The sequence below is a fragment of the Erythrolamprus reginae genome, chromosome Z (genome assembly GCF_031021105.1).
Source record: "Erythrolamprus reginae isolate rEryReg1 chromosome Z, rEryReg1.hap1, whole genome shotgun sequence".
Lineage (NCBI taxonomy): Eukaryota > Metazoa > Chordata > Lepidosauria > Squamata > Dipsadidae > Erythrolamprus > Erythrolamprus reginae.
The window spans coordinates 71,887,609-71,911,794 of record NC_091963.1 but is presented as its reverse complement, the minus strand read 5'-3'; the positions used below and the strand labels follow the sequence as shown (position 1 = coordinate 71,911,794).

Below are 24,186 nucleotides of genomic sequence, written 5' to 3'. Positions count from 1 at the left end.
TTTTTTCATAGTCTGGGTCAAATAGTACAGGTGAAATAGGGCACTGTACTGGCCACTTTGCTGGTATATGGTCAGGAGGTAAAGGTTCATGGGGTATATTCATTACCTCACCCCCTTCTGGAACATGCTCCTGGATTGGTTCTTTCTCATCATGTCCTCCTACATCTGGTTGCTATTATATAATATGTAGTAATGTAGACCCCCTATTGCATTTGCTGGAATAAACGTATATGCAAATAGGCCACAAAAAAACCCCATCCCTTAGGTAGATATAACACCTGCCCTAAGGCCTCAACTTTCTCATTTTCACTACAGGTAAATACGTTATCTGTAGGCACCGCTGTATATATGACCTTCTCTAGTTTCTTTTCCGGTTGTCGATATACCACACAGTCATACGCCGGTAATATATGTTTCACCTCAATTACCAGTTTCTTCTGGTTAGTCCATCTAGTGGGTCTAATTGGATTCCCAAATAAGGTTATTACTTTTGCTAATTTATAATTATTGGGTTTTATAATAACCTTTACTTCATCAAATATAAATTTTCCTGGTACTGGGACACCAACAAAACAAGTGGCTATTATATCTGACATGGTTGTGTCCCCATTCACACAGAAAGAGGAACTATTCAATACGACTTTCATCAGTTCTAGGAATACATTTCCTTCTCTCTTCACCATGTCTCCCGATTCTCTTTTTTGTCTCTGTTTCCCTTCCTTTACATAACCAATTGTACATCTACCTCTCCAAGTATAAGGCAATTTCGTTAGAGCTATACTGCCACATAAAAATACAAGCTTGGAGGATATCTTAATTTCATGATACGGCAAAATTAATCCTTCCTCTATTATACGAAACTTCTTATATTAAGTATAATTCCCATAATACTCATAACATTGTTTATATATATCTTCCATTTTATATGCTACATTCTGCCATCCCCGTTCTATATCATAAGTACGGTTACATTGGGGATATCTTCCCATAATCATGCTATCACTGTAAATGGATCTTATACAAATTCCAGTTTCTATTTCCACATCATGTTCAACCAATGTGACTGCTGTTATCTGGGCTAATTGCTCTTCAAACTCAGTATGGAAACAAAGCTTCTGCCATGTCACAGGGTAACTAGGCAAAAGTCTCTGCTCCCATACCCACCTGTATATGCAATATGATCTTCCACAAGATGAGTTTAGCTATATGCATTTCACCCATGCTGCTATTTCTAATGTGAACTGGCCCCTCCCTCCTGGATTATAAATTGTGTATACTGTTTTGTTTTATACACTAATCTCCTGGATTCGGGGACTTAGATCCATAGAATTCCACAGCATGGATCTTAACCACTCAGTGATGTCTTTCCTCGATATAACTATTATGGCAGTGTACAGGACAACCACACTTATCCAAATACAAAGTTCCACTCCCCAAAATTCCATTTATTAAAAATAATAAAAAGTTCTTTTGGTCGTTTTTCCTTCTTTTTTCCATCTTAATCCTCTTGGTTCTGAAGATGTTATCAAATCAGCACAACTCTCTCAATCTTCTGGTGGAGGTACTGGTCATTTAACTCTGGAATGATGGACCCATCTTCTTTCTCTAGTTTGGATTGCTGTCTCTGTTGTAAGCAAAACTTCAAAAGGTCCTTCCCATACAGATTGCAGTTTTTGTTCCTTCAAGGCTTTAACCAGGACCCAATCACCACTTCTTATATCATGCACTTGGAAATCAAGTGGGGGAGTTTGGAACTCACATATTTGAGCTGACCATTCTGTAGGTAGTTTCCCAGATTCCAATACTTCATTTGTATAACCATTCACTACAGCATATCCACTCTTCCATTTTCCATCTTCCACGCGGGATGATCCATCAATGAATAACTTCACTCCACCTTCTATTGCACTGTCATTCAAATCTGCACGTACTTTTGCCTGCAAATCAATCACTTCCACACAGTCATGTTCTATATCATCCCACTCCTTTCTTACTCAAGATAAGAATTTGGCTGGGTTAAGATTCTTATCTGTAGTAAGCACTAAATTTTCTTTTGTTAAAAGAATTATCTCATACTGCAATAAATGGGAATTTGTGAGCCTTTTGCATCAACACATTTCTCACCTGGTGAGGACTACTCACCACTAACACCCCCCCCCAAAAGTCAGTTTCCTACTTTCTTCCACTAGTAGGGCAGTAGCAGCTACAGCCTGAATGCATCAGGGCCAGCCTCTTATTACCATATCCATCAGTTTTGATAAAAATGCAATAGGCTTCTTCTTTCCAGCCCATACCTGTGCCAACACCCCTTTAGCTATCCCATCCTCAACTGCTACAAACAAATGAAATAGTTTCTCTAAATTTGGCAAACTTAGCACCGGTGCTTGTATTAATGCTTTTTTAAATTCTTCCAATTGATCCTCATCACCCTTTGTCCATCTTATTTCCCATGGTTCATCCTCCAATAATTTTTCATATAAAAATTTCACCTTATCTGTATATCCGTTTATCCATAATCTGCAATAACCCACCAAACCTAATAACCTTCAAACTTCTTTCTTATCCTTTGGTAAAGCCTGCCTCATTATACCCTCTATTCTCTCCGGATTTATCCACTTACTACACTGGCTAATTATATGACCTAAGTACCTCACTTCCAGCTTTACATATTGTAATTTTTCCTGGAAATTCTCAAACCCTGCCTGCCTAAAAAATTCAATAAAGCATTTGTTCCTTTTTCCATATCCCCCTTCTTCTCTCCAGATAGCAATAAATCATCCACATATTAAAGAAGTTGCAATTCCTTAGGTACCTGAAAATTAGCTAACACCTGTTCCAACATTTGCCCAAACAAATTAGGGCCCTCAGAAAATCCCTGAGGCAAAACACACCACCTAGTTTTTTGCGTCTTATATGTATCTGTATCTGTCCACTCAAAAGCAAAAATATCCCTTGATTCCTCAGCCAATGGACATGTCCAAAATACATCTTTCAAATCAACAACACTGAACACTAGCAATTAAACAGAGCCGGGGTGGCGCAGCAGGTAGGGTGCTGTACTGCAGGCCACTGAAGCTGACTGTAGATCTGTAGGTCAGCGGTTCAAATCTCATCACCGGCTCAAGGTTGACTCAGCCTTCCATCCTTCCGAGGTGGGTAAAATGAGAACCCAAGAATTTGGGGGCAATATGCTGTCTCTGTGAAAAAGTGCTATTGCTACCATTTTGTAAGCCACCCTGAGCCTAAGGAGAAGGCGGCATAAAAATCAAATTAATGAATTAATGTATTAATCATCCTTAAATCTTTGACTAGGCGATAAGAACCATCAGGTTTACGAACTGGTAAAATATGTGAATTAAATTGGGACATGGCAGGTTCGATTAAACTATACTGTAATAAAGTTTCTATTACTGGTTTCAATTCTCTTCTACCCTCTATAGGAATTTTATATTGCTTCGCCTGCACTGGTTGTACTCCCTCCTTCAGTTTCACTGTCAAGGAGGAATTTGCAATACACCCCTATTTTCAGCAGCCTCCCACACCATTGGATCTAATTTCTGTTTCTGGTCCACTGTCAACACCTTCATCCCACAAGCCTTTATGGTAAATGTTATTTCACAACCCAATAGATATAAGGCATCTCTACCCAATACATTCGAACCAGCTTCCGGAACTATGATCACATCCAAAAGTAAAATCTTTTCCCCACATCTTAACCTCACATGTTTTACCAATGGCACTTCAAATGTAACACCCTGCACCCCACTAATTTCCATAGTCTCCATGCCCCCTATCATTCCCTTAGGCACATCACAAAGTGATGTTCTCACAGCCCCAGTATCAATTTAAAAAATCTATTCTTCCTCCTCCGGTCCCACTAAAAGATTTATCAAGGGTTCAGTAAGGGACATTATTACAAACCCCTGAGTTTGTCAATCTTCCCCCATCAAAGAACACAACCACTGGTTCCTTCTCTGATTTCCTTTCTTCTGAGGGCAATTTCGTACAAAATGACCTTCCCGTCTACAGGCAAAACATTGTTTACTTTCTGTGCCCAGAGGCCTCCTCCAAGAAGGCCTCACTCTACGGGTCAGGCCAGATGTTATATTTAACCTCCCTTTTCCAATTTCTCTCTTCTCCTGTGATTTATCAGCCTTCAAAACTGATGCCATTAATTGTGCTTTGTGTCTACTCTTGGCCTCCTCCCTATTCACATAAACCTTCTGTGCGGCTTTTAATAACTTTGTAATATCTGCCCTTGCCCAATCTTCCTATTTCTGAATCTTTGTTTGTATATCTGGCCATGAATTTGTTACAAACTGCATCTTAAGTAAAGCCTCATACTCTGCACTACCCGGAGACAGACCAGAATATTTATTCAAACTATTCTTTATCCTATCCAAAAAATCATGAGGAGTCTCATCCTTATTCTGACCCACCTCAAAAGCTCTCTTCAATAATAATAATAATAATAATAATAATTATTATTATTATTATTATTATTATTATTATTATTATTATTAATTAGATTTGTATGCTGCCCCTCTCCGAAGACTCAGGGCGGAGAGTCCCTTGTGGCACCGCAGTTCTCACACCCTCTATTATAATCTTTTTCAAATCCTCTAATTGCCTTCTACCCTCCTGAGTGTTCACATCCCACTCAAAATCCACCAATGGAAATTTGACTTCTGCAGCCACCGGATTTATTATTCCTGTCTGTGATGGCAGCAGTACGAATCTGAGTTCTTTCCTCTGCTGTGAATAAATAACTCAAAATATACTGCAATTCCACAAAGGTATACACATTAGGCTCCAGAAACAAATTCAAAGAATCTACTGTCCAAATAGGGTCACTATTCAAATTGGGCATAACCAATTTATAATTACATAAATCAGAGGCAGTCAAGGCAACATTGACAAAGGTCATGATGGCCTCACCTGCGGCATTCAGACCACTTGGTACCTCTCTTAAAGGTAAAACCCTATCCTTTGACCTAGTGACCCGATTAGAAGGGGAGGGTAATGTGACACTAGGCTTGACATCTGCCCTTTCAGGAGACCCAGCCACTCCTGCTTGCACATCAAAACCAGCAGCCTGTCCATAATCTGGGGGGGGGGGAGGATGGGCAAAGGGGGTATCTTAATGGGTCCCAGCCTTTCCTATCTTCTTCTTTTTCATAAAGTACTTTTACACTTTTCCCTGCCTCACCCAACGGTATTTCCCAAACTACAAAATTCCAGGGGATTAGGTACCTTATTTGATTAATTTGCCCTTTTGCTTCAAGCACTTTTCTTAATGCTGTAATCCAATATGGATCAGAATCCCCATGTTTATTCCACCTATAATTTGGCTTAATCAATAGTACAATATGTTATCATAAGAACCTTATCCAAATCCTTGGTATAGGGGGACAGCCAGGTCTCCCACTGTGCCAACAATTCTCCCAAAGGGGATATTGAAGGAATAGTAGGAACCTCTGCTGCTCCCCAAACTTCTGACACATAGCTGTAAGCCTTGAACCCATTCTGTATTTTACAACATACGGTTCTTGTACAACATATACAAAATTAAAACAACACTTTGATGCATCAAAGTAATATAGACCCAAGGAAAGAACCCAAAAAAGGAATACACTCATTCCTATAGTGCTTCATTCACACACACATCATTTCACTGTAAAAAAAAAATTCCAGATGGCTTATACTCACCACCTACTGATGCGAGTCTTCAATACTCTACACTGTCCCGGGACCACCCAGATTCATGGAGCTTCTCCCAGGCAGATAAGGGATAAAAGGAAAAAAAACCCAACAGAGGGAGGAAACCCCCCCTCTTCCTACCCCCCTTCCCTGCCTGTAAGAAAAAAAGTCCCTAGTCTCCTGGCCAGCCTTGCCAAAAATTGTTAGAAAAAAACCCCCCAACAGACACAGAGCTCTGTATAAAAACAAAAATGTTTATTGATAAAAAGAATAGACAAATGGTTTGTCTATTTACCGGTTATGCATAAGTGGGATCACTGTACAGTCTAGCTGCTACCGTGACACCATATGATACAATAAAATGATATATTTATAATATTTGATATGGTATCACCTCCCTCTTTTCTCCTTTCCAAATATGGTCTTGTTTTTCTAATCGTGCTTCCTATTCCTTCATAGTTCTTCAGAACTATCCATCATGTTGTTTTTCCCTTTTCTATTAATGTTCCTTGGCCTGGACCATAGGATTTCATCATTTCTGCTTCCTAATAAACATGTTTTTCTCCTCTTTTGCAATTCCCTACTGGCAAGGCTCACCATAGTTCAAAAAAGTTCAGTATGTAATAAGCTTCATATCTAGGACTTATATGCCTAGACTCTGGAGATATTTCTTACAGGACTTCTCTTGGAAGTCTGAGGCGCCTTGCATAAGAAGTAGAAATTTGGTATATTTCATCTGTATGATCGATAATTTCTTGAGGGGTCTTACCAGTAATATTCCCTAGTATCTCAGCCACTGTGTGAGGAAGATCTTGGTAACATTTTGAAAACGGATGAAAAAGGCTGATTTTTCTAACTCAAGATTTATTATTGATTCTTCCAGAGTTTTATTGATATACTCATCTCTTGCTTCAGAGAATTGTAATCGCGTGTCCATCCTATCGTTAATTTCCACCACATTTATTATTTGTTGAGCATTATGCGTTATGATCCCCTGGACGCCTTCTATTTGGTCGTCTAATTTTTCCATATGCTCATCAAGATGGCCCACATGGTCTTCAATTTTTTTTAAAAAAATAATTTTTATTATAATACAAAGATTTTTTAAAAAGAGCAAGTATATATTGTTTTACATCTTATATCATCTTATGTCATTTCAGAACATAATCATAATTATATAGTCTTTGTGCTTAACTTCTAAATGTTTTGTACAAATAAATCATATCATTTCAAAGCGTGATCATCATTATGTCCTCGTTGAACTTAAATTCTAAACTTTCTATACAAATACTTTATACAATACTGCCCTTAATTACCCCACTCCCCCCCTTTGAACTGTTTTGTAACAGTTCCAAATTTCTTTTAAGTATTAATGGCGGCCGCGGTTACTAAAGCTTTGTTTTGTCATACAATCTATCTAAAATCAGTTTGGACTGATCTTAATATCAAATCGTCTGATGATTTTCAGAACATATTGTTTATTCACTACCATTGTTGTTATTATGTATATTCTTATTTTAGCTTTGATTTTTTTATCTTTCTTCCTTGTTTCTACCCAGTCATAAAATTTATTCCAAATTTCATAATATTTTGAGTCTTCTTTGTTTTTGAGTTTTTGGGTTAGACTGTCCATTTCTGCACAATCATATATTTTTTTAATCATTTCTCTTTCTGATGGTGTTTCTTCTTTTTTCCAGTTTTGTGCTATTGTAATTCTTGTTGCAGTAATCATGTGCTGTATCAGATAGTAATGATCTTTTTTAAGTTTTTGATTTATTATGCCTAAAAGAAAGGTCTCTGGTTTTAATTTTAGTGTGATTGTGGTAATGTCGCAAATCCATCCTTGTTTTAGTATAGTTATTTCTTTGTCATTAAAAATTATCTGTTCATTTCTTGTAAATCTGTAGATCTCATCCCTAACTGCCTTTTAGTAAAGTGGATGTGTACTTCCCTCGGGACTCTATTTTTCTTCATGTAATTGGTCTGGATTCTGTATACCTCATCTTTGTGGTTTCTGACCTCTTCTTCATCTAATTGTTAATTTTCTGTTAGTAGCTTCACCATTTTGCTTGGTAGGTCTTCTTCTGGTTGTTCTGGAACATTTTGAAAGTGGAGAAAATATGAAGATTTCTCCATTTCTAAAACTGAAATTGCGCCCTCTAACTCTTTGTTTGCTGCTTTGAGTCTTCTTTCTGTGTGTTCAATCTTATCATCTATTTTAACTGTATTAATTTCCATATTTTTAATGCTTTGTTCATGGTTATTAATAGCTTCTTGAACACCTTCCATTCTGGCCTCAAGTCCTTCAATCTTCTTCGCCATTTTTTCAAAAAATTTGTTTGTTTCTTCCTGATTTTTTTTCATAGTTTCTTGTGTCATAGTTGCTGATTCTTGACTTCTTGCCATAAATTCTTGTATGAGTTCTAATGAGGCCTGTATCGAATGCAGGGTAGGTAATTGACCCTGTTTATCTGTGGTTGCCATTTCAGTATTTAGTTTGGTGCTTGAGACATTTGGGCTTCCAGATGGAGTTGGTTTTTTTTAGTGTTTTAGTAAAAGTTGTTGACATTATTAGGAGAATATTCCACAATTTCTTAATATCTTAATATCTATGTTTGTTCTTCTAGCAATAGCTAAGTAGTAAATATCAATTAAATATGAGTTGATTAAATATAAATCAATTAAATATAAATACTCGAAATAAATAGTTCTATGCTGTTCTTATCTTATCAAAATAGATACACTCTATCATCACAATAGTAATATAAATATAAATATAGATGATATATAGATGTACTATGTATAAGTATATAGTAAAATTATTAATGTAAATTGGTGTAAATTCTAGTATCACTTAATGTTCAAATATACATTTAAATATGTTTATAGATATATTTATAAATATGCTTAATACTAAATATGCTTCTAAATCTATTTAATTATATTTAACTCTGTTTAATTACTCAAAAAAGGAAAGCAGTTCCTCAGTACTATCCCAGACCAGTTTATATCTTCTATTCCCACATAATAAAAATATCAAAGTATAAAGAGATATCAATCTAGTTTAAGAATTAATAATCTAGTTTAAGAAATAATAATTAAGAGTTATCACATACCAAATATCAATTTATCAGTATATCACTTGATCAATTTATCAATTAGTCAGTTTATCAATTCATCAGTTTATCAACTTATCAATTATATTGGTATATAATATAAGACCTAGCAATAATCAAACTAATAATAGTGAATGGGGTGAGAGATTTCTGTTTTATCTTGGAATTAGGGAATGGGAATTGTAAATTGTAAATTATCAATTTAAGTAAAGTAAAGTAAATAAAATAGTCAGATTGTCAAATAGTTCATTGGTAATTAATGAGTAAGAATAGATAAAGAATTAATGAATTATAAGTTCATTTAAGTCAAGTCTTTGACAGCGGATAAAGTTAAGTTAATTTAAATTTACAAAAAGAAGGGTCTTCCATTTTCCACGTGTCAATGGTGTCTCCGATCTCTCTGTTTTTTTATCACCACTACCCTCTCGTCACCGTTCATCTCCGTTCTGTCTCCATTCCGTTCCGTCTGCTCGTCATTCCCTCACATTGTCTCCTTACATTCTCAAACCTTCTATCACCCTGTCGCTTCACTCGCCAACCTCCTTCTCCTGTTTCTCAGACGTAGCCTCACTTTCAAGTGTCGAATTCCCTTGGGTTGGTGTTCTCTGACTCCCCGATCTACCACCACGCTGTGTTGTTCTTTCTCCAGTTTTCCTGCTGCTTCCAATCATCGCACCGTTCACCATCACTCCATCTCACCGTCTCGTACCAATCGGCGCTCCACAGGTCACTTCCCAGGAATCACAAGAATCACAGGAAATTGTCACCCCACTTTCTTATGGCTCGTCTCGGCCTTCTGCTTTCCACTCTCCACTCCTCTCACGTCTTCTTTCTCACAGGCCACCCGTCATTTACTTCTGCTCACCAACATCAACTTCCCCCTTCTTCTCTCATGCACTTGCTCCACACACAATGATCGCCGCCTTTCACAATCAGGAGACTCACAATTTTTAAAATGTCACCAATGATCACACGTTTGTTTGTTTCAGGTAAGTGGATTTCAGCTGTTTTAATAGAGTTTGCTGTTGCTACCGTTTGCCCTCCTTTGCTTCCCAGTTGTCTCGCTCGGTGTGCTGGGCCTACAGGCTGAGAGTAAACCTCAGCTCTTTTCCTCGCCTGTTCACGGGGATCATGCCTCTCACAATGGGGGTTCGCACCTACACCCACTGCTTAAAACTTCCCCTTAAGTTAGCTCTCCCCACCATGGAGAACTGTCACCGTTTAAATGGCTACAAATGAAGAATTTCAAGTACAGATCAGGAACCCCTAATCTGCACATCGCACCAGCTTCGCCCCGCCCCCGGAAGTCCTCTCTCTCACATATTTCATATACTATCCTTATGTCCCTTTTTGTTAGTCTATTGTGATAGTAACATTTCATTATTTTCAGTCTCATCCATTTATGGTTTGCTCCAGCAGCTTACTTATCACAGATTGTCTTGGTTCCCCAAATATCTGAAATGGACCTTGTCATTCTAGGTGCCATGAGTCTCCTAATTTGTGTCAGTTAACATGTGGTGTCACCAGTTAAATGGTTAGGAAGTCTTTGCTGGTAAGGGGAGTATCAGCTAAGATTTGAAACCCAGCACTAACTACTATGCTACCCAGTCATTTAATTCAAATATTAGACATTTATTTGAGCCAGAAATTAGCTAATGATAAAAAATAAGCCATAGAAAACATAACAAATTTGACAGTATACTTTTAAAATTGCTTTGAGATCAGAGTTCACAATGGTCTCTCATTTCTTTCTGAATATTCTTACTTGATTGCTTATTTTTTCCTTCCACAAAGCAGTCAGTTTTAATATCTTCATAATAGTTTCAAGTAAAATTTCTCTCTTACCTGTATAGCACTTTTTTAAAGATTTTATAGAGCAGCCTCTACTACTCTGACTATACCAGAAAGTTAGGCAATTCCATGATAAGATAAGTACATCTGTATTATTCATCAAACCTGAATGAAGTTTTCACTAATGTTTCAGGACTTTCCATTGGGGACAGCTCCTCTGCTAAGATTTCCTCAGGAGGCCTTGGATCATGGATGATCATTGGTTTCTGTTTCTCCTTGATGCTTCCTGTAAGCCCACCAATAATGGTATTCCACAGGCAGCTCTGAGATTTTGATCCTGGATAGGTAAAAGAGAAAACAAAACAAATGTTAATAATACAACATGAAATTTCATCATTTCTGGGGCCAAAGACAACTGGTAAAATTGGCTTGGATTGATTAGCAGACTTAGCCTGGGGAATACATTAACCTGTTTATGGAATTCACACATTGCAGTAAAGTGTCAGAATTCTGACCAATGCCCTAATGAAAGCAGGAATCTCAAGCAAAGATTCAAGAAAAAAATCCAGTTGTTTATTAGAAACGTCATGTCGGCACGGTCCAAATGAAGCCAGCTCTGACTTCACTCAATTCCTGCCTTGCCTCTGATCCTGTTTCCCCCTACCCCAAGGTGTGTCATCAGTCACATTCCCCAATGAAATAATTTTGCATAGAAATCACTCTTTCCAACAGTTACTGGTTTCTGTGGAAATGGCCTTGAGTTTGGCTAGTTAGGATGTGTTTTGTTTTGAAGTGCAAATTCCTCGATGCAGCTGCAAAGCTCAATTCCCCATCTCATTGCCTATGGCAACTTGGGAGCAGGTCAGCAGGAAAGCTTTGCGAATTGGCATAAAGCTTCCATAAAAATAAAAATTCCCACAACTTTTAAAGCCACAAAAATACAAAAATTAAAACTAATTATGGAATGCTATGCACATGCAGCTGATGTCTGTAACTGACCTGATGAATGATGTCAGATATTCCAACTATTCAATTTGATTTCAGGTTTTTTATGAGGTTAAAAGAGAGATTTTATCAAAGTCTATAATTCCATCTTGTGGAACTCCAGATATTGTTGTCCTTCAACTCACACTAGCTTCTGACCATATTGATCATAGGTGAAAGCAGGAAAGTTAGACTCTAAATTTAGCAGGGGTACACAATTTCTTTGGGGTTGGAAGTAACACGTTACTTTAAAAAGAAAAAAAGTGGGGAATTGGCTTCATATCTCTTAAGAATATGACTGAAGGCATTATGATATCAGAAAGAGAAAACATAATTTTGGCACTTTTTGATTTTGGGAGGATTGAGGCTTTGAAATATAAGCTAGAATAAACATTTTAAAATATATTTCCTTATACAATAGGTTGAGCAAGAAGCTTTTACTGCATTACAAGCATTTTAAAGAATAGGTGCTTTTTTATATTTTTACTAGCTGATAACTCAGCACTACCTGGGTACTTATAGATGTCAAAGTGTTTGTCTGACAGGAAGCCATTGAGAGGGGCTTTCTTCCTGCTACTATCATGTCCGTCATCCCTGCCCTCTCCCTTCTCCCTCCTATCATCCCTGCCACCCCCCTGTGCCAACATCTGTTTTACAATTTCCTCAAACTGGATCTGGGACTGAAAAATAAATCCCTGAGCTGGGCCACCCTGCTCCCCCTTCTAGCTATAATAGGCTAGATCTCCTCTGTGGCCTACATACCTGTTTCACCTCAGTTGGTGTGGTCCCATTCTTTGTGCAATGATTTTCGGCAAAGGATGATTCTGGGAAAATAGCCCGAAGCTATGAGGTTGGGGAGGTGTTGTGGTTCAGCCTGAGCCAGATCAAAGACCAACTGTGTCTCTGCTGGCCCCATGCCCGGGGGAGGCTGAGAGCAGAGAGGAGAGTTCTTTGCAGTCAGACAGTGCAGACAGCAGTCACGAAAGTGAAGGTGATGTAAGGCCTGGGAGCCCTGGGGAAGGGCTACCTCAAGCAAGTAGCTGTGATTCCCTGGAGTCCCTGGATGATGACGCACAAGCTATCATTAGTATGCGGCAGAGACGCATAGCTCAAAGGAGAAATCAACTGCGTAGATATTATCAGCGTTGAATGAGGAACACCAGGGGGTTGGGTGTGGTCCTCATTAGCAGGGAAGGGTTTATAAGGCATGAGAACCATTCCGGCAGCGTGGAGTGTTATCAAAGGGGAGTTGGTGTTATCTGCATTTTCTCTCAGCGTTTTTTGTTCCTGGCTCGTGGCCCAGCAGCCTTGAAGACAGGTGGGAGGTGTATGTCTGTCAGCTCAACAGCCTCATCTGGCATTAAGGATCCTGTGTTTCTGTATGAACAATTGCCTTCGTGTATCTATTTGGAGTTCCACTGTTTTCCTGATCTGTAAGGACATTTTCTGTTGGCTTCTTTTCTCTTTACCATTATAAAACTGTGTTTGGATTCAACCAGTGTGTCTGGCTTATCTTTTTGGGTTGGTCATAGCTTCCGGAGTGACCCAGACAGAACAGGTGGATAATCTGATTAGGCCATGGCACACTCAATCAAAGTCCTCTGAACTGATCTAATTAGGTTCTCTTCGTTTCATAAGCCTACTGTGTGAGGGAGGCCTAGTCCTTAAAGGTCCACTGTATGAGGGAGCAGGGTCAATCAAAGGCCTCTGTATTGGCCTAATGCGGCTCTCTTCATAGGCCTACTGCTGTACAGGCCTAGTCAGGCTCCCTTCATAGGCCTAACTGCATGAGGGAGTATGATTAATCAAAGGCTCCCTTCATAGGCCTATCGCTGTATGGGCCTAATCAGGCTCCCTTCATAGGCTTACTTCTCTATGAGCCTAATCAGGCTCTCTTCATAGGCCTACTGCTGTACAGGCCTAGTCAGGCTCCCTTCATAGGCCTAACTGCGTGAGGGAGTATGATTTATCAAAGGCTCCCTTCATAGGCCTACCACTGTATGGGCCTAATCAGGCTCCCTTCATAGGCTGACTTCTCTATGAGCCTAATCAGGCTCTCTTCATAGGCCCAACTGTGTGAGGGAGTATGGTCAATCCCTCCATAGACCTACTCCTGTATGGGCCTAATCAGGCTCCCTCCCTAATCCTCTATGGGCCTACTGCTGTACTGGCCTAATCAAGATCCCTTCATAGGTCTACTGTCTGAGAGAGCCTAGGCACTAAAGTAAGGTGACCAGATGTCCCGCCTTCAGTGGGACAGCCGCTCTTTTGAATGATTTTCCCGTGTCCTGCGGCATTTGAAAAATGTCCCAATTTTGGAATGGAAGAGAGGGTGGCCAGTGGCGGGGTGAGGTCAGGAGGGGAGGGGCATATTTCAAAAATAACCCCAACACCTCTGCTGGTTCCCCCCCTGCCCCAGTCCTGAAGCCTGGTAAAGTTTGCAAAAGGTTTGGAGCCAAATGCGCGCACAGCCCTTCCAGGGAGGCGCTGAGCTTCTGCCCTTTGGCTTTAGAGGTGGCCTCTCCCACAGCTGGAGCTTCCCTGATGGCAGCAGCAGGTAAGCTTTGGCTTTGGGGCCCAGTAGCGGACATCCCAGCTGCCTAACCTCTGTCCCGGCCCAGCCAACAGTCCAGTGCCAGCCCCGCGCCCATGCCCAGCGCAGAACCAGCATGTACGGCATCCGGCAACACGTCCAGCCACTGCTGTCGATGCCTCCACCCTGGAGCTTCTACTCGCAGCTGACCACTCCGTCTCCACCCCGCAGCTACTGCCCAGTGCCAAGATCATTTTGACTCGACATTTGTATAATATGAAGCTGCAATTGGGCTAAAGTATAAATGAACTTTTAACAAGCATAAAGATGTTGTTTGCAGAATTGAATTCATGCAGTTTGGAATTTCCAGAGGGGCATAAAGCATATATATTGCTATCCTCTTTAGATAAGACTTGGGAGCAGTTTGTGTTAAGTTAGTGCATGAGTTCATGGCCACCATGATAGCCATGGACCTGATTCAAGTACTACAGGGTCCGACTCATGAGGGGGTGGGGCATGCACCTGACATGGTATTTCTCCCTGAGCAATTGAGTAATGGTCTGAGACTAAGGGGCTTAGAAACGTTCCCTTTGTCATGGTCAGACCATTTTCTATTGCGGCTTGACTTCCTGGCTCCAATCCTTCCCCGCAGGGAGGCGGAAACGACTAGGTGGTTCCACCCCAGATGCCTGATGGACCCAGAGGGATTTCAGAGGGCGCTTGGGGTTACTCCAGATGCACTTGTCCACACTTTGGCAAAGTCTCTTGCTGAGGCCTGGAACAAGGCTGCAATGGAGGCTCTTGACCGGATTGCACCATTGCGACCTCTCTGCGGCACTAGACCCTGTAGAGCTCCATGGTTCAACGAGGAGTTCCGGGAGTTGAAACAGCAGAAGAGACGTCTAGAGAAGCGATGGAGGAAGAGTAAGTCCGAATCTGATCGAACACTTGTAAGAGCTCACATTAAGACTTACAAAGTGGCGCTCAAGGCGGCAAGATGCATGTATCATGCCACCTTGATTGCATCAGCGGAGTCTCGCCTGGCTGTTCTGTTTAGGGTGACCCGCTCCCTTCTTAACCAGGGGAGAGTTGGGGAGCCCTTGCAGAGTAGTGCCGAGGACTTTAACACATTTTTCGCTGATAAAGTCGCTCAGATCCGGGCGGACCTTGACTCCGATTGGATAACAGAGTCGACTGACAACGAGTCAGTCGAGGTGACTGGGGCCCATACTTGTCCTCCTGTCTGGAAAGAGTTTGATCTGGTGACACCTGATGAAGTGGACAAAGCCATTGGAGCTGTGAGTTCCGCCACCTGTTTACTGGATCCGTGTCCCTCCTGGCTGGTCTCGGCCAGCAGGGAAGTGACACAGATCTGGGTCCAGGAGATTGTCAACGCTTCTTTGGGGAGGGGGTCTTTTCCAGCTCCGTACAAGGAGGCACTTGTGCACCCCCTCCTCAAGAAGCCTTCCCTGGACCCAGCCATACTCAATAACTATCATCCAGTCTCCAACCTTCCCTTTATGGGGAAGGTTGTTGAGAAGGTGATGGCGCTCCAGCACTCCTTGGAAGAAGCCGATTATCTAGGTCCTCAGCAGTCAGGTTTCAGGCCCAGTTACAGCATGGAAACTGCTTTGGTCGCATTGATGGATGACCTCTGGCAGGCCTGGGACATGGGTTTATCCTCTGTCCTGGTGCTTCTTGACCTCTCAGCGGTTTTTGATACCATCGACCATGGTATCCTTCTACGCCGGCTGGAGGGGTTGGGAGTGGGAGGCACTTTCCTTCAGTGGTTCTTCTCCTACCTCTCCGGTCGGTCGCAGTCGGTGTTAATAGGGGGTCAGAGGTCAACCTGTAGGTCTCTCCCTTGCGGGGTGCCTCAGGGGTCAGTCCTCTCCCCCCTGCTATTTAATATCTACATGAAACCGCTGGGTGAGATCATCCAAGAGCATGTGGTGAGGTATCATCAGTATGCCGATGATACCCAGTTGTACATCACCATCCCATGTCCAGTCAATGAAGCAGTGGAAGTGATGTGCCAGTGCCTGGAGGCTGTTGGGGTCTGGATGGGTGTCAACAGACTCAAACTCAACCCTGATAAGATGGAGTGGCTGTGGGTTTTGCCTCCCCAGGACAATTCCATCTGTCCGTCCATCACCTGAGGGGGGAATTATTGACTCCCTCGGAGAGGGTCCGCAACTTGGGTGTCCTCCTCAATCCACAGCTGACATTAGAGAACCATCTTTCGGCTGTGGCGAGGGGGTGTTTGCCCAGGTTCGCCTGGTGCACCAGTTGCAGCCCTACCTGGACTGGGAGTCACTGCTCACAGTCAGTCATGCCCTCATAAGCTCGAGTTTCAACTACTGTAATGCTCTCTACATGGGGCTACCTTTGAAGAGTATTTGGAAACTCCAGATCATGCAGAATGCAGCTGCAGGAGCATTCCCTAGGTATGCCCATGTTACACCAACACTCCGCAGTCTGCATTGGTTGCCGATCAGTTTCCGGTCACAATTCAAAGTGTTGATTACCTATAAAGCCCTTCATGGCACTGGACCAGAATATCTGCAAGACCGCCTTCTGCTGCATGAATCCCAGCGGCCGGTTAGGTCCCACAGAGTGGGCCTTCTCCGGGTCCCGTCGATTAAACAATGTAGGCTGGCGGGACCCAGGGGAAGAGCTTTCTCTGTGGTGGCCCCAGCCCTCTGTAACCAGCTCCCCCCGGAGATTAGGATTGCCCCCACCCTCCTTGCCTTTCATAAACTCCTTAAAACCCACCTCTGCCATCAGGCATGGGGGAACTGAGATATCTCCCCTTGCCTATGTCGTTTTATGTATGGTATGTTTGTGTGTATGATTTTTAAATAATGGGGCTTTTAGACTTTTAATGTTAGATTTGTTATTTTAGACTTTTAATATTAAATTTGTCATTGTATATTGTTTTATCCCTGTTGTGAGTCACCCCAAGTCTGCGGAGAGGGGCGGCATACAAATCAAACTAATAATAATAATAATAAATATGCAGAATGTTTCCGAAAGTTCATTGAATTTCTACTTTGTGACTGCCAAGTTGTTAGATTGTGATAAACAGAGACAATTTATGGCCGAGAGTCAAAAAGGGACTGTTAGAAAGAGAATCGAGCACGTTGCTGTAATGAAATGCTTCACGTGTGGTAAAAAAGGCCATGTAACTAGGAATTGCTTCATCAAGAAAAGAAGCAGCAATTTACAACCAAGAAGGGGAGTCTCGACGCAGCCATGGAAAATTCAGCGATGCTGGTGTCTGGCAGAGATCGTCTCAAAGAAGCGAAATGGATCCTGGATTCTGCATGTTCTCAACATATCGTTAATAATAAAAAAAAATTACATGGTGGCTTAAAGTCTTTGCAGATAAGTTATGTTAGCTTGGCAGATGGAGCTGAATCAAATGTACAAGTATCAGGATCAGCATATGTTTCATGTTTAGATAAGATAATTGACAATGTAATTTGTGTACCTAAGCTTAAATTTTGTCTGCTAAGTGTAGGAAAACTGACTGCTGAAGGATATGTAATTAACTTTTCTGAAAACAAATGTTGTATTATGAAAAATAACATGGTTTGTGCTGAAGGGGAATTGCAAGATGATTTGTATGTAATGAAAAATAAGAATAATATCGTTAAAGGGTAAGCTACATGTATTGTAAACCAATCTTTACATGATAATTGTTTACACTATTATCATAGAAAGTTAGGTCAGGTTAATTTTGGTGCTGTGAAAAAAGCAACAGAGAATTGTGGTTTAAAGGTAAAAGACTGTAGAAAAGTACTGTAAGAGTGAGGAAATACCCTATTCCAGAGTTTAGCATGAGCATAACCAAGAAGCCATTTGAATTGGTACATGGAGATTTATCTGGCCCATTTAAAACCAGTCAAGGTGGTGCTAAGTATGTATTTGTACTTGTAGATGACTTTACTAGATATACATTTTGCATCTTATTAAAGTACAAGAGTGAGGTTTTTGGAAAGTTTAGGGAATGGGTGAATAGGATTGAAAGACAGTTTGATTATAAGATTGGAAAGCTGCAAATGGACAGAGCTGGTGACTTTGTTAATTTACAATTTAAAAGATGGCTTGAAGTTAAAGGGATAGTTCATAGCATGACTAATCCCTACTCCCCAGTTGAGAATGGGGTTGTAAAGAGAAAAATAGGAGTGTTAAATAGTATGAGAGATGTGTTGTTAATCTAAATATAGAGATTATAAAATTTGGTTGTAAGTATTCTGTCAATAAATATCTAAAGTCTCTTATCACTATAGCCAAAGATATGAGAAAGCTGTATATCGGATTTGTATCTGGTTGGGTTTGTAACCATCATTTCAATTATGTAACGTGGTATTCTCTTTTTTTCTCTAGCCAACTGTAAAAAGAATCCCAACAATTATTAAATGAGGATGTTGTTTCATTCCTAACTAGTATAGTTAATTTTGTCATCTCTGCACAGTATTTAATTTTATTAATTATTGCATCTTTCGGAGGTATATCCTCGTTTTTCCACCACTGTGCGAAGGTTAGTCTGGCTGCTGTAACTAAATGGACAATTAAATGTATTTGGGTTATAGGCAGATTTTGTCTAAGAATGCCTAAAAGGAAACATTCAGGGGTTTTATCAATTTTCAAATTTAGTATTTCATCGATCCAGAGTCCAATTATATTCCAGTACTTCTGTGCTTTTGTGCATTGCCACCATAGGTGGAAATAAGTGCCTAATTCTTGGTGACACTTCCAACAGTATGGTGAAAGTTTATTGTTTAGTTTTGTTAGTTTTATCGGAGTAATGTGCCACCTGTAGAACATTTTAACTAAGTTCTCTTTGTAAGACGTGGCGATGGTTAGTTTAAAATTTCTACTCCAAAGTAATTGCCATTCATCTTCTTTGATCTCTTTTTTAAGGTCCAGATTCCACTGTTTTACGTTAATTTTTGTATTGATATTATCCAATTCATTAAAATTTAAGTAAGAATAAAATTTCTTGATTAATTGTTCCTGTGGTCCTGTGCATAATTTGTCTAGTGGAGCATTTTTAACTATTCCGGGCTTACTTTTATCCTTATTAAATTTAGTTTGTATCTGTAGATATTCCCACCATTCCGTTTTTTGACCGAGATTTTTTAATTCTGTCCTAGATCTGATTTCACCATTGGGATTTATTATGTCCTTGTACCTTATTATATTATTTTTTTAATGAAAATTAGGATGCACATATGCTTCTAATGGCGCGTACCATAGTGGGATTCCTTTGTAAAGTTTTATCTTAATTTTTTTCCAGGTATATATTAGCGATTTCCTAATCAGGTGGTTGGTAAAATATTTGTGGGTCTTGGGCTTTTCATCCCATAAATAATAGTGCCATCCTAAATGGAGGTCGCGACCTTCTAGATTAAGTAGTCTGGTGTTAGATAAGCTCATCCATTCTTTCATCCAAGTTAGGGATGCGGCGATGTAATAATCTTTCCAGATTGGAAGTGCCAAGCCTCCTTCTTCTTTCCTGTCCTGTAGATATTTTAAGCGAATTCTTGGATGTTTGTTCTGCCAAATGAAATTACTGGTAATTTTATTCAATTTTATAAAAAATTCTTGTTTCAATTGGATTGGAATTGTTTGGAATAGGAATAGTATTTTGGGCAAGATGTTAAGTTTTATGGCCGCTATTCTACCTAGTAAAGAGAGTTGTAGTTTCTTCCATTTTGTCAGATCAGATTGTATTTTGTCTATTAGTTTATTATAATTGTTTTATTTTAGGCTGGACACTTTATTCGTCAAATTAATGCCAAGGTATTTAATTTTTTTTACTATCTGCACGTCTAGTTTGGCCTTTAAAATGGCTTTCTGTGGTTCTCTCATGTTTTTGGTTAAAATTTGGGTTTTGGTTTTGTTTATTTTAAGTCCTGCTACCGTGCCGTATTCTTCTAGGATGGCAAGTAATTTAGGTCCTGATTCTAGTGGGTCCTCTAAAATAAATACAAGATCGTCCGCATAAGCTTGTAGTTTATAAATTTCATTTTTGCACTTTAGGCCTTGTATATCTTCCTTTTTCCTAATGATTCTTGTTAGAACTTCTAATGTTAAGATGAAGAGTAGTGGAGACAATGGGCAGCCTTGTCTAGTTCCTTTATGTAAAAAGATTTTTGTTGAAATATCTCCATTGAGGATAATATAAGCTGATTGATAAGTATATATAGCTTTTATTGCGTTTATGAATTTAGGGCCGAATTCCATATATTCAAGTTGTTTAAGTATAAATTTCCAGGACACATTATCGAAAGCCTTCTGAGCATCAAGGAATATTAATGCCACTTGTTTTTCGCTGTGGGTTTCATAGTATTCCAGGGTATTCAATATTATTCTAATGTTATTCTTTATGTGTCTCCCTGGAAGGAAGCCATTTTGATCTGAATGTATGAATTGGTTTAGAAAGTTTTTAATTCTACTGCAGTGATGGGCAACCTTTTGAGCTTGGTGTGTCAAAATTCGCCAAAAAACTGAGCATAACTCAGGTGGTGTGTCACCTTGAGAAAAAAACATAATTTTGTGATATTTATAGTTTAAATAACAAATATGCATAATTATCTTTCTCTCTCTTTCCTGTCATTCTCTGCCTCAATCATTTTCTCATTTCTCTTTTTTTTCTCCCCTTTATTCTATCATTTCTCTCCCTCTCTCTTCCTATCTTCTCTCTCACACACACTCTCTCTCTCTCCCTTCCTTTCTTTTCTTCTCTCTTCCTTCCACTTTTTTCTCTTTCTCTCTCTCTTTTCCTTCCTTCCCCTCTTTCCGTCCCTCTCTTTCTCCCTCTCTCCCTTTATATTTATCTCTTCCTTCCTCTCTTCCTCCCTTTCTCTCTCCCTCTCGTTCACTTTTCTCTCTTCCTCCCTTTCTCTCTCCCTCTCGTTCACTTTTCTCTCTTTGGCGAACCCCCAAACTGTTCAGATTCAAGAAAAAGCTTATCAAGGGGAGTGGGGGGGTTGTAAAAATCTAGTTATAAGCCACCAAAGGAGGAAGCAAAGGGCGTGACGTCCACGCAGGTTTTTTTTTCAGACTCTCTTTTTTGCGAGCCCGGCATGATTTTTTTTGTTACAAATTAATAACCCGGAAAGGGTTTACCTTAGCACCGTCTCCTGTAACACTGTTCTGGTAGGTGAGCAGGGAGCAGAGGGGCGAGGGCAGTGTTACCTCTAATTTTTTTTCGGGGTGGGCGGAAAAGTACAGTGTCCGAGCGGCAGTCCCTTTGGGACTGGGGGGCATATAAGTATAAATAAATAAATAAATAAATAAATAAATAAATAAATAAATAAAGTAAGTGTGGGCGTGCGCTATCACACATGAGTGAGTTCTTGCATCCATAATTCTATCCTTTCTATGTCTCCCTCCCTCTTTCCTTTCTATCTCTCCCTCCCTTTCCTCCCTCCCTCCCTCTTTCCTTTCTATCTCTCCCTCCCTCTTTCCTTTCTATCTTTCTCTCCCCCTGCCTTTCTCCAAGCCCTTCCTTTTCCCTCTCCCTCTCCTACTACCCCTCACCTCCTTTCTATCTCTCCCTCCCTTTCCTCCCTCCCTCTTTCCTTTCTATCTTTCTCTCCCCCTGCCTTTCTCCAAGCCCTTCCTTTTCCCTCTCTCTATCCTACTTCCCCCTCTCCCTCCTGTCTATCTCATCCTCCCTCTTCCCTTTCCCCCATTCTCTCCCTCTTCCTTTCTATCTTTCTCTCCCTCTTTCCTTTCTATCTTTCTGTCCCTGCCTTTCTCCCTCTTTCCCTTCATCTCTCCCTCTCTCTTTATCTCAATTCCCTCTTTCTCCCTGGGCTGCTGTGCCTGCCCTGCAGCCCTACCACGGACGGACTGCCTTAGCATCGCCCCCCCCCCACGCTGCAGCTGCCGGACCATCAGCGGCACCCCCCCACACACATGCTGCATTTCTCCCTCTTTTCCTTCATTTCTCCACGCACACGCTGGCAGCACACGCGCAACCCCCCCACATACTCTGCGTTTCTCCCTGCGTTTCTCCCTCTTTCCCTTCATCTCTCCACGCACACGCTGCAGCTCCCGGACCATCAGCGGCACACACACACGTGCACACCCCCCCCCGCACGCTGCATTTCTCCCTCTTTTCCTTCATTTCTCCACGCACACGCTGGCAGCACACGCGCACACACCCCACACACTCTGCGTTTCTCCTTCTTTCCCTTCATCTCTCCACGCACGCGCTGCAGCTCCGGGACCATCAGCGGCACACACACACACGCACACACACCCCACACGCTGCATTTCTCCCTGCATTTCTCACTCTTTTCCTCTTTCATTCTTGCTCTCTCTCACTCTCTCTTCCTTCCTATATTCTCTCTCTCTCCCTTCCTTTCTTTCCTTCTCTCTTCCTTCCACTTTTTTCTCTTTTCCTTCCTTCCCCTATTTCCCTCCCTCTCCCTCTTTATATTTATCTCTTCCTCCCTTTCTCTCTCCCTCTCATTCACTTTTCTCTCCCTTCCTTCCCTCCCTCCCTCCTTCTGTCCTCTCCTCTTTCCCTCCCTCTCTTTCCCTTCTTTCTCTCCACATCTCCGGCGTGCAGCTGGCTTTGCTGACCGGCACAAGTCTCAAGCCAGCTGCCCCGGAAAGCCAGGAAGGTCCTCCTGCCCTCCCCCACCGAAAAAAACCCGGAGGTCTGCCGCCACCAGCCTGAGCCTCCTGTTGCTCCACTCGGCTTCGCTGTGGACCTCCGTTGTGTTTTCGGGGGGAGGGAGCGGCGGGAAAGCCCTGTGCCGGCCAGGAAAGCTGGCTTTCCGAGAAAGCAGCGCGCTTTTCAAATGCACTGCTTTCTTACAACTCTTTCCTGGGCAGGGGGGAGGGAGGAGGCCTGAAATAGGCCTGCAACCCCTCCCCTCGCTCCCAGCGGCCCCTGCGAGCCAACCACCATTCGTGGTGGGCTCCGATGCTTGGCGCCATGCCAATCAGCTGGGAGGCGGCGCCCCGCCCCCCCCCAGCTGAAACTGATGTTGGGCCGGGCGATTCTTCCCCGGCCGGACAGGCATGCTTGTGCTGCCAAAGGCAGCGTGTGGGCCAGCGTGTGGGCAAGCCTGCGCTCTGCGCAGGCGCACCCAGCTGGGAGGCAATTGCACTCCCTAAAGCTCCGTTTCTCCGGCGGCCGCGTGTCACCAAAAATGGCTACGCGTGTCAGTGCTGACACGCGTGTCATAGGTTCGCCATCACTGTTCTACTGGCTAAGATAGAACTGAAAATTTTATAATCTGCGTTTAAAAGAGAGATAGGTCGATAATTGTCTATGTCTGTAGGGTCCGTATCCCTTTTTGCAATTAGTGCTAAGTTAGCTTCTGTCCAGGATGTTGGAATTTTGCCTTTGTCTAGAGCCTCATTTAGTATTTCTAACCGAGCCTTTTCCATTTCAGTGGGAAGGTCTTTATAGAATTCAGGTGGAAGGCCGTCGGGGCCAGGGGTTTTATTATTTTTCTGGCTTTTGATTGCTTCTTTTAATTCTGTAATAGTGATTGCCTTATTTAGTATGTCTTTCGTTTCTTTTGGAATTTTGGGGAGGTTGGCCTGATCAAAAATTTCTTGTATTTTTTGGTCTTGTAAATTATTAAGAGTATTTTCATGCTTATCATAAAGATTGCTATAAAAATCCCTAGCTATCTGTTGTTGTTTTTTCCAAATCGTGGCATAGTTCCCCGTTTTTCGTTTTGAGACAGTTTATGAGTTTCTTTTCTCTTTGTTTTTTGAGTTTATTAGCTAACCATTTGCTAGATTTATTAGCATTTTCGAAATTATATTGATTGCTACTTTTAATTTGTTGTGCTAAATTTTGTTGATCTACTAAGTTTAATTTGTGTTTTATCTGGGATATTTTTTGTTTTATTTATTTCTTTTGGGGATGTTTTTGTAAATTTTCTTCTAGAGTTTTATATTCTTCTTGTAACTTATCCAATTTCTGCTTTTTTTGTTTATATTCTTTAGCCATGTATGAAATAGCAATTCCCCTAGTTACAGCTTTAGCGGTGTCCCATACGTTTTGAATACTAGTTT

The 24,186-nt window shown here is 41.2% G+C and overlaps 1 protein-coding gene across 1 annotated transcript in view; it reads right to left on the bottom strand.

The window, feature by feature from the left end:
- The window catches only part of PDE1C (phosphodiesterase 1C), a 671,297-nt gene that overhangs the window by 415,428 nt on the left and 231,683 nt on the right, over window positions 1-24,186 (bottom strand). The window contains exon 3 of the mRNA XM_070726332.1: window positions 10,773-10,944. Within this exon, the coding sequence (XP_070582433.1) occupies window positions 10,773-10,944 (172 nt within the window). The remainder of the gene's footprint in view (window positions 1-10,772; window positions 10,945-24,186) is intronic.